The 11,994-nt window shown below is 32.7% G+C and overlaps 1 protein-coding gene across 1 annotated transcript in view; it reads left to right on the forward strand.

Moving 5' to 3' along the window:
* Hydr2 (abhydrolase domain-containing protein 2) overlaps positions 1–11,679 on the forward strand; it is a 50,097-nt gene extending 38,418 nt beyond the window's left edge. The window contains exon 7 of the mRNA XM_045750175.2: positions 711–11,679. Within this exon, the coding sequence (XP_045606131.1) occupies positions 711–856 (146 nt within the window). The 3' untranslated portion in view covers positions 857–11,679. The remainder of the gene's footprint in view (positions 1–710) is intronic.
* The last annotated feature ends 315 nt before the right edge of the window (positions 11,680–11,994 follow it).

Raw genomic sequence — 11,994 nt, forward strand, 5'->3', positions numbered from 1 at the left:
AAGCTTGTCAGTCGAGACAAATTTTCGGCGAGTGGCTCGCTCGTTACTCAAAATGCTCGTAGATGGAGCTGCTCGTCACTAGAGGTTCCACTACCATTATAATAGCACTAAAGCTAAAAATTTGAACATAAAGTAGCCTACAGTATATCCTTCATCATTACTGGCGCCACAGTTTCTTAGTGATAGTCAGTGCAGTCGGCTAAAAGTCAAAAGGTCCCCCATGTTTGATTCACACTAAAGGCCAGAAGGATTTGGCCAACAGTTTGTTTAATCTGATTCCTCTGTTCACATTTCAGTAAATAGGCACTGTATCCAGAAGTTTATACAACTGTTGTGGATTGCATCCCGGGGGTAGGTTAGTAGTTGGTCAGGAGCTTATGGGGGCCTTGATGAGCCTAACAGGCTTCCTGTCCCCAACCATGGGTAACCAAACCATATTTGCTTAATTTCTTTAAAAATTACATTTGTACAGTGTGTATGTGTGTGTATATATATATATATATATATATATATATATATATATATATATATATATATATATATATATATATATATATATATATATATATATATATATATATATATATATCGATAATATTTAATAATAATTAGTAATGTATTATTATTAAATGCAAAATATGGCAACATTAATTAAGAGGTGTTGTTATGATAGGAAGATGAAATACATACATTGAATGTACCTTTTCCAGACACCCACAAGAATTCGTTGTACATTGAAACGGAACATGGAGGTCATCTTGGTTATTATGATGGCGGATATCTCATTCCACGAGCAGTCACATGGTTGGACCGCACAGTCATCTCACTTGCTACTGCACTAGTCTACAATCAGTGATGTTCTACATTGCTACAGTCATGAATATTTGTTTAATTGAGGATCAGTCATTCCTAGCTAATAATCTATTTGCTTCATTGGCTATGTTGACAACTACAATGTTGCAAGCTGTGAGCTTTCCTGAGTGTGTAATATTCATAACTCCCAGTATTTGGAAACTGCAAAATAGATTTAGTTAAAAAATCATAAATTGTAAATGTGGCCATTATGATGAAAATATTTGAAGGTTGTTTTGAAAGTGGCTTGAGATATATTAGTTTATTAACCCAAAAATGATAGTGTTTAAAATCATGGCTAAATATTTTGAATATTATATTACATATTTTTTGTCTAAATATTTATCTTTAATATATTATATAATAGATTTAGGTGTATTAACATAAGTGTTGACATTTAAAATATTTAAAACACATTCATGATAATCACAAGCTTTAAGATGGTTTACTAACACAAGCTATGAATGAAACTATTTTTATACATATTTGAGAAGAAGTTACAGGTTTGTATCAGAGTTTGTCTTGTGACCTGCATCAGTTCCTGAATGCAAGATGCTTCGCAGGTGCTGCACAAAATGCTAAAGTTTCCTGATGTGCAAAGCACAGGCTGATGTTCAATGAGTGACAATAATACAAAGTTAAGTTGTAATAGGAGAACTGAATTCAGCAGTAATAAGCATTACTTTAATTTAAATTTTGTGGCAGATACTTGAAATTTCCAGAAGAAAGGTGATAGTTTAAGGGTGTCAATGGAGACTTTATTGGGAAGATTTTTAATTTTTGCATTTGTTATATTCATTCTCTGATAATCATTATTACAATACATACGTACTGCATATACATACATACTGTACATTCACACAAATATATATTTGTTTGTTATAATCTCCATCACTTATATAACAAAGGGAACAACTTGTATGGAACAACTGTCTGGAAGATGTCAAAATCAATGCTTCTGTGATGCACAATATTTCTACTCTTTGCAATTACAGATTTAAGTTTTACTGTTATTGTCATACAATATTTTGATATTCCAGACATATTACAGTTAAGCATGTAAATTAAAAAATTATAAATTAAAAAAATGCCCCAAATTCTAAAGCTTTTACAAGTTTATTTGAAAGAAAACACCCCTCAACACTCCAAATCACATGCAAACTCCACATGCTATAACTGCCATGCATTTGTAAGCAAAAAAAATAATGCGTTGTATTGCAGTTCATATTTTCCCTATTTTTGTAGTTTTCATTACAAATATTTTCATGCAACTTTTTATTTACTAATAAATTTGTCATCAACATTTAAGGATAATTGACTACTTTGCCAGACATCCCTGAACACAGGAGCCAACACCATTTATGCACAGTTTTGTCCTGCTGTGACCTGTTTAGTTTTGCATCAATATAACTTACCCTCATGTACACTAATGTCCACACTAGTGGGCCAAAGAAAAAGAAGTGAGAAGATCACCATGTACAAAATTGATAGGGATGAATTTTTGTATTTGCCACATTGAAAACAAGAGCTGTAAATTCAAGCCGAGAAAATATAGGTGCCAAAAAACATGCATACAAACTGTACACTCTCGCAAATGGAGTGGTAGGTGGAGGGAATAATAAAGATGAGAGGGTGATGTGTGCAAACCATTAAAAGCTTTAAAGCATCATTGGACAAAGATTATAGGGAAGATAGGACACCATGAGCATGGCTCTCTCCCTGTAGCTACACTTGGGTATGCTGTAAATACTAGATCTATTTGTCACTTGATTTTTCCATTTTTTTCACAATTTAATTTGTCCAAATAGTGTTGTACAGTATTTGTTGGCAAACTTATCTTCCATTTCTTCTGAGTTCTTTGTCTTAACATTCCCAGTTGTACCATTCGTGGGTGTCTCAAAAAAGTGTTCCCCCATCAAATGTTTGAAGCCTTCTTCAATCGCCTCTTTGTGTTTGCTAGGGCTCAACTTCAGCCCCTGAGTCCTGGCTATCAACTTATGGACTCTGGCATTTGAAGCTGCATATGAAGTATACCACCACCATTTCACTTCTTAGAACATCAGATTTGTTTACATTACTATTATGAGTTGTTTTTATTTTGTGAGTGTTGGGCCCATTTAAGGACTTCGTTTTCACCTGTGTCCCCTTATTTACTACCCATCTCAAATAGTTTGCCTGTCTCTTTCCCAGAGTATTTTTATGTAGTAATTATGTCTTCCCTGACTCCTCTATATTCCAGTAACTTAGTGTTATGTTTGCCAACCTACCATATTGTATTGTGTTCAGCTTCATGTTTCCTGCATACTTCATTATTTTGCATTTGCTTGAGTTAAATTAATAGACAACTAGACACTTCTACCATCTTTCAGTTTGTCCAGTTCATCTTGTAATATCTTGAAATCTTCCATCATTTTAATCCTCCTCATAATATTTGTGTCAACAAACATAAGAGGATGGAGTCTATTCCCTCTGGGAGATCATTTACATATATAGTGATACCTCAGTAGTCGAACGGCTTTGAACTTGAAGAATTCAACACTCGAACACTTTATTCAAGAAAAAAATGCTCGACACCTGACCATACAAACGCATGTCATCTGTAGCAAAGGATAACGAGTTGGTTTCCAGTAGCTGTCATGCAGTGCACAACCCCACTAAACCTGTCTGTAAACAGAGAAGAGAGGGAACCCCCAGAAGTACAATTACATGATGATGATAAGGAAGGGCACTCTCCTGGCAAACAATAACAGAGGCCTGGGGCCGGATTCACGAAGCAGTTATGCAAGCACTTATAAACCTATGCATCTATTTTAAATCTGGTGGCTTTGTTTATAATTATTAAACAGTTATTGAGCTCTGAAACACCAGGTGCCTGTTTATAAAAATAACAACAGTTGATTGGGAAGGTTCAATGCTTGTAAACTGTTCAATAAATGTAACCAAAGCTGTCAAAGATTGAGGAAAGATGTACACGTTCGTAAGTACTTGCTCAACTGCTCCGTGAATCTGGCCCCTGGTCAGAGACTGAGCCACATGGATGTTGATCCTTGGAACTACATCAAAACAACATAAATATAAGGCAAAAACTTGACTGCTTCTTGATACTTTGTATGTAAGGTAGTCCATCCTGTCTTGAACAGTCTTCTCACTTGAGTTTTTTGTTTCCTATGTTATTCCTAATATAAATTATCTCGTCTATTCATATTTTCACCCTCAGCATGCCAGTCTTTACCTCCTGATCTCTTCCCAGAACAGTTCATTCCTACTTCCACCATATACTTATACTAATTCCCAGAGGAGCTTCCAAATTGGCTTCCCTTGCGTCTGACTAGTTCAGAGTGAATATCGGGTCAAGTCTTGCTGGTTCATTATTATCAATTATGTTTTGTTGATATCCTGACATGTTGACTTAGAGTGGTTATTACAAATTCAACAAGTGGTAAGCGTTTTGCCTTTTCTTCTTCTTCCTCCTCCTCCTCTTCTTCACCACACAAATGCTGCATTTTATCATTAGGGTCTGTGGAATGTCATGAATTTTGTTAGCACTTTTCCGTACTGTACAAGAATTTAACTGATTCTGAAATTGGCAAGGTCTTGCTTAAGCTCCTCTTACAGTGTTCTTGATGGCAGCTTACAAAAACCACCCCTAGATCTTTCTCCTTAAGGTCTTCAACCCCTTTCCATACCCTAGGTTCCTTATAATCTTTGTTATATGATGCATTGAAACTGCTGATGGTTTTGGCATTCATGACCACCTCTCATAAATTGTTCCAACAATCTACAATTCTGTGAACAAAGAGAGAACTTTTGACCAAGTGTCTGTGCAAGTCGGCACTCATTTCAAAATTGAATTGTATTCCGATAGTGTGTTGGGGGATCAGTGTGTTGACTATTGAAAAATAGTTTTCATCATTTTTATATAAGTGAGACAAAGATAAAAGACAAATATAGAGAATTTTAGTAACTTCTCCACTTTGAATATTATTAATGTGTGCATATACAATTGATATAATTTGGAGTAAAACAAAATTAAATGAGGTTCACATGTATGTATTTAATGTCAGGATTAGGTTCTTGAAAACTGTGGCTTTAACTGAAATCACATTAAGTGAAACCGAAGTGATATAAACAAGGGTTACATCCCTAGGGTATTAAGAAAGATGATGATTGGTCATTTTCTCACCATAGCATTTTGGTATTGTTCAAAAAGGTAGTAAAATTAAACAAAAACATGATTTAATTGTAAACTTCATTTATAAAATGTTACAATACCATATTTAGGACTTGACTTAAATGACTCCTGGGTGGGACAGGAATGGTTGGGTGCACTTTCTATCACCTAATGCCCTTGTTCACCTAGCAGTAAATTGGCACCCAGGAGTTAGCTAGTTGTGGGGTTGTGTCCTGGGGAGGATCAGTAATTTGACCATTAAGGGGGAAACTACGACATAAGCTTAGCATGTGTATATACACTGGCTGCCTGTCCTCCAACACAATAAATTGTTTATTACTACTAATATGTAGGGTGAGTGGTGTGGCCGTTGTGGGATTATTTGTCTGATTGAAGCATGTGCTTTGGTTCATCTGGTTCAAATGTAATCTGCACATCTTTCTGTTCATGATCATCATTATTATTGTTCTCTTCTTTATGTTCATTTTTTTTGCCCTTTTCATCTTCTTGATCCTCATCATGGCAGGTTGTATTCTTCTTCTGTCCTTTATTGTCTTCTTTCTTCTGCTGATCTTTTTTCTTGACTAAAACATCTAATGTCCTCTGAATGGCAGGTTTTTTCTTCTGTTTATGAATTTCCTTGTAACAGTCAATACTAAATTGTCAATTCTTGCATACTGTACAGCTACGTTCTGTCAGGATCATTTTCAGTTATGGCAGCTGAGAGTTTGTCAAGTGCATGGAAAACTTTTGATTAAAAATATTCTTTTTTTAACTTGTGTTGTCTCAGACTGAGTGTCTTCTTCACTTCTGCTCACATTTTGCCAAGCAGAATCAGTTCCTCATTGGCTGTGTGTGTGTGTGAATCAAGTATTTCCTGTATGTCATCTTCATCAACTTCTTCAAAACCAACTGTGTGAGCTAACTAAACAATTTCACATCAAATGTGGCAAATCTTGACAAAAACCATGAAAAATACTGTGTTTTGTTCTATTATTTATACTATTATTACAGTATAAATGCTGTTTGCAGACTATTTAAGTTAGCATTCATATACTGTACTGTACTTTGTTTTCTACAAGTATTATAGGTTTACACACCATTTTCTCACTCTTATGTTGACATACTTAAGGAGAACTCGTTTTGCCTACCTGATGTTAAATTTATATATTTATTTTTTCTAATGTAAAAACAAAATGGCATTAACTAGGGCAATGTTAAACAAGGTTCACCTGGATACACAATTGAAGTTCAGTAACTTTTATCGTGTTTTAAACATTGTATGACTTGGATTATGTATAGTAGTCCATTCTATTGAGATTACACAGAAGTATGCATGGGATTTTGAGTGATACGAGCCATTTTCTTTTAAATCCTAAATTTTTCTGACATTACAAGAAAAATAAAGTACTTGTACTAAAATTATTTGTATTGATGGTACATTTTTGTTTAATTTTTTTCATTTAATGCAGTACAATACAGTTCTTTTAAAACCTTAGATTTTGCATGTTTTTCAATCTTGGTTTTTGTTTTAGATGCTAGACTCCATTGTGTTTTTGTTTTATTTAATATTCATACACAACTACAAGCATTATAAAACAATAATAAATATTTATAAATTCGTTAAAATTTTGTGAAATGTTATTTTAAAGTGTATATTTTATCACTAAAGTGGTTTGAGATATATTAAGCTCAAATAGCCTAGGAACATTCCTAATGTAAATGAATACATACGCACTAGATGTTTGGTAATGCTATATGTACTTTGAATTTTAGCTATTAAGTAGTCATTTTTTCTTCAGTCTTCTCTTTTTGGTGCCTTTGATGACTAATAGTTACTGCCATATCTTATTTTTATATACTGTATTTTAATGTTAAATTTGACTAGTCATTACAACACCTAACAAAATCAAAATATTGCAGACTAAACAAATATGACATCCATTTTCATGTAGCGGTTAATTGCTCACGTAGCCCGTCCTCGTTCCTCTGTCCCTCCATACTAAGACGTACATTTATGAAGGTTCTAACAAATCTAAACAAAACAGTTTGACATTTTGATTCTTGGTTCATACAAACACATGTATGATAGTTAGCATTGTTTTGATGGTTTAATTACACTACAGGTATTTGGCTTGAAGACAGGTTTTCCCATGAATACACATCATTGTACGAGTGAAAAATAAAATATATTTATGTAATATACATGCATGCATGTGCACACATACATACATGCATGCATACTGGTACGTACATATTTTAGTAGTACGGTATATTCTATATATAGCAATTATTTATTATTTTATTACTTAAAAATTGAAGCGATTTTCATGAGCTCAGATTCTATTATCAGTAATGTGCAGTCATGTATTTAATTAAGGCCATGACTAGGCTATGCACAATTAATAATATCAATATTTATTTTTTGGTACTGCATATTGAATTGATATTGATAGTCTGCTTCATTGTTGTGTGTGTAAGGTGCCAGTAAAAACAGTATTGTATCAGAATTTATCATGTTAGGTTTCAGTCCTTAAACATTCCAAGGGAATAATACTTATAAAAAAGTAGTTTACCAATAGAAAACTTCAGTATTTACATGTTTCCAATATATTTCCCTCCCAGCGTGTTGGGAGGAAACAAGTGCTCACTACGTCACTCGAGTTAAACCCTTTGAAAGGAACTTCACTTAGTGTTGTTTAATGCAATCATACGAGTTATCTTCTAGACTATGGAGAATCAATCCAGTGTTGTTGTAACAAATGTGAATGTTACTCAAATCTTTATTGTACTGTACTGGTATTTGAAAAGTAAGAGTTCTCATTTATTGAAATATAATTACCTAATTGCAGGACATAATCTAAAACTTTCAATCAAAATAAAAAGAATGAGTACTGTACTTAAATTTATTAATACAATTATTGAGCACATTATAATACTGTACTTTGAATTGTGTGGTAGTATGAGTGTTGGAGAGACAGAGGGAGAGAATGTTGTGTGGGTGGGTGGTGGGGCAAATTGTTAAACATGTGATATATAACCAAATACCCAGCTTGGGCATAGAAAATACTATGACTAAACTTTTTTAAATTTTGAAAAATGCATACAAATTCTTGAGTAAACATTGCCAGCACAGGTGAAAGATTATATTATTTTTTTCTACTTAACACAAGAATTGCACAAAAATTAATAAATATCATCTGCAAGAAATTACTGACAAATGTATATTCAATCTGGGCAGTATTTGCACTAATCAAAATTAAAATCTGAATTTTAAATGTATTCTGATATGAAGACTATTTTTTGTCATGTATACATTTTGAGAGAGATCTCAATTTTAGAGGTTACACCATACTGCAGTTAAATATTATTATTTGTAAAGTTCAATTTAAAATGATTTGTTGATTGCCCGTCTTAACGTCTTAAATATGCTTTCTGTCTTTTTCGCCAAAATTTCTACTTTTAAATATTACAGTATCATTATTTTGTATTTGAGTAAATTTCTTCCAAGAATTGCCCAAACACTGTGAGCTTCTGAATTAATAAACTATATGACAAGACTATGTCCTTGTTACAAAAGCAGTCTTGGTATGTAACATGTTAAAAGCTGAGGAATTTTGGGTTTTGTAGTGTAGTTGTCTATGCCATTTCACATGCAACCAAGGGCACCAGTTTCTAACCCTGTGGTAGGACAAAAGAATTTGGAATAAATTCCAAACCTCACACAAAAAAATATCTAATGACTAAAATGATAGAAATTAAATTTTGTACTATTTTTGAATACTTTTAACAGCCCAAGTTTATAAATTTCCAGTTTTACAATCTTATTTATACAAGAAGTCACTTTCAGAAGGATAACTTTTCTGGATGTAAACATCACAAGTGCAAATATTAACCAGGTTATCCCTTGAAGACATAGGTTGAGTACGTTACTCAACCTATGGCGAGACATCTCATGTCGCAGATGATGTCTGTCATCTCATCATTATCATCATTATTTTTATGCGATAGATAAAATTCACTGCTATTTAAAAAGGTTTGCCAGAATTTTAATTTTGCTATGCTGTAAAAGTGTAAGCATTGATTTCATTCATTGTTAGTTTGACAGGTAGTAGTAGGCTTTCAAAATGTTTTGAATGTGTTTTTGCAAACTTTTAACGGAAAATGAGTACTGTTCTATTAGACATAGGCTTTAATGATATAGACCATATCTTTGGTACTTGAACAATTAAAATACAATGAAAATCCATAAACCTGTATTCAGTAAAACAAGTTACATTTTGCATATTTATACAGAATATCATTACCAAAGCTCTGATGTTAGCTTTTTTAAAACTTTTGAAGTGAAGTGCCAAGTTACATAAAATGAAGAATATACAGTAGTTTTTCTTCGATGCCAGTATGATGATAACCCCCACATAATCACTGGGGTTCATAGTCATTAGCATTGCAGGAAAATTTAAGAACAGTATCGAGAATGTGAAACTTGATTACAAATGTTACACATGCTGTCATGGAATTTAATTTTCCTAACATTTAAGCTTATTTTTAGTAGTACTTTTGCCTCATAGATGACTACTGTATATTAATAAAGAAAATGTCAAGCTGTTGTAGCAAGATCAGCACATACAAAATTAGAATTTAAATTTGTTAGCTCGATTAAATGTTTTAAAAATAATATGTCAGTTTTCTAAAAAAGAAATTTACATTGTGTTGTAAGTCCAATTAAATATTCATTTGCATAAACTGTTGGCTAGAGTACAGTATTCTCATCACAAATTTAATGCATTCATCTAGACTAGCAAGATCTTGGATCTAAGTATACAGGATATTCTTATACCTGTATTTATTACTGTGATTCATTTAAATTTGTTTCCAGTGCAGTATAATCTTATTTGTTATAGAATAAATCTGTAAACTGCATGGTTTATAAAGGAACAAACTATCTTTGACTGAAGTAGTGGCAAATGTTACACATGTGAATACAGATTAGGATCAGTGAACAAATATTAAGAGAAGTTTGCTGTCATTTTGCAGTGAATCTAATGTTTGATATGTCACAAAGCTCCTCTTTCCTGTGAAGAACGAGAGAATATGTTGATAATACCAAATTGTATGAATTGAATTTATATTTTAAGAGACATGGGTATGTTATTGATGCTGCATTTGTTGCATATGAACATATTGTCATATGACATTCTTAATATGACTGTATTGTACTTTTCTTCTCCAGCAGTTGAGGTGAATAAATAAATTAAATAAATAAATGCCTTATTGGCAAAATGAGTGCTACATTGCCAAGTTGTCATTGAAGTCAGCTGTTAATTAATTGATGTTTATATTTTGGTTTGGTGGGACAAAATGCTCAGGAAGTCTCGGCACTTTTTTTCTCTCTCTATTTACCATTGTTAGATTGGTAGCCTTCAGCTTATCAAGGCCCCCTACCCAATGGTAAGGCTGTCCAAGCACTCACCCTAACAGTGTTGGCCTTAACTTGAGTGAGGTCAAGTTAACTTCATGACATGAGTTAACCTTTGGGTATCTCATAACTTTGACATGAGTGCATGTCACCCATTGTGTCACACTACAGTATTGAATTTTAATACAGTATATATTGACTATTTGAATAACAAAATATTGAAATTATATTCCATTTAAACAAATAGTGACTACATTAAACTTTGTAAATGCTTTGGATTTAAGAATTTTATCTAAATATAGGGACAAATTTTAAAATGTTATAAACGTTTTTAAATACCGTGCTGTATTGTCAAGAATAGGCTGAGATGGCACCATGATATGTTTAATTTGCCACTTATGCCAAAAATTGTTAAATCTAAGACTAATAATTATAACATTAGGAAAGTATAGAACAGTGTAATTTATACACATAATTTTTTTTCTTTTGTCATTCATTGTGTCCCGAGCCAATATGCCTACAAGCCCCAGTTGCATTAAGGACTGAAGCACATATCAGCACAAATATACAGTACTGTATTTACTCAAATTTGTTTTATATGTGACAGAATCCAAAACACATTTCAAAATTTTGTTTAGCCCAAAACTTTTATTTTTCATTTGCAGGATGACATTGTGAGAATTAAAGAAATTAAGTAATCTTTTAGATGTTCTGTAGGTACTGTACAATTAAAGGAACTTTGTGTGAATTGCACTGGACATGATGCATGCCAATTATTTGTTTGTGATAGTTAAATCTAGTCATGTCTGTGCACAAAATTTTCTGTGATGTAGGGAAAGGTACTTATTATGACACTGTTTAGCTACAATTAATACCCAAAAATTATATAGATGCATTGACTGCAATATGTCATTTACAGATATATTGTACGATATAGCTATATTTGCAGGCTTAAATATATAAACAATACTATCATATTGAAAATTCATACCATGTTATTCAATCATAACTAGAATTTACACACTGGATTCAAAATATGGCAGCACTGAGTGATTAACTAATCTCAGTGCCTGACTTTGAACCAGAATCTATTACCTGCCTGTTTAAATATAGTGGATACATATTTTGCTGTTCATGTGGACCACACCTTTATTTTGTAGTCATTTCAAGTGTTTTGTAAATTGCAGCATATGTGGGGGCATTTGATGTAATTACTTACAATAAAGAATTACAATGATATTATTTTTAAACCTACAATATATCTAAATTCTTATGTAATTAGTGGAACATATTTAACACAGTGGAAAATGGTGACCTAATATTGTGTTGGAAAAAATAGAAGAGCGTCAATTACTGGTTGGTGTTTATAATGGAAATATCAGAAGGGCTAATAATTTAGAGTGGAAATACAATGGCAACTGAGGGTGTAACAAAAAGGATGATGACCAAACCACACACCAAAAGATAAATTATCTACAACGTTTTTACAATCCAAGAGATTACAAACAAATTGACAGCCGAGTACAAGTCTAATGCAAATTGAAAGCCGAGT

This window comes from Procambarus clarkii, chromosome 5 (assembly GCF_040958095.1).
Source record: "Procambarus clarkii isolate CNS0578487 chromosome 5, FALCON_Pclarkii_2.0, whole genome shotgun sequence".
NCBI classification, from domain to species: Eukaryota; Metazoa; Arthropoda; class Malacostraca; order Decapoda; family Cambaridae; genus Procambarus; species Procambarus clarkii.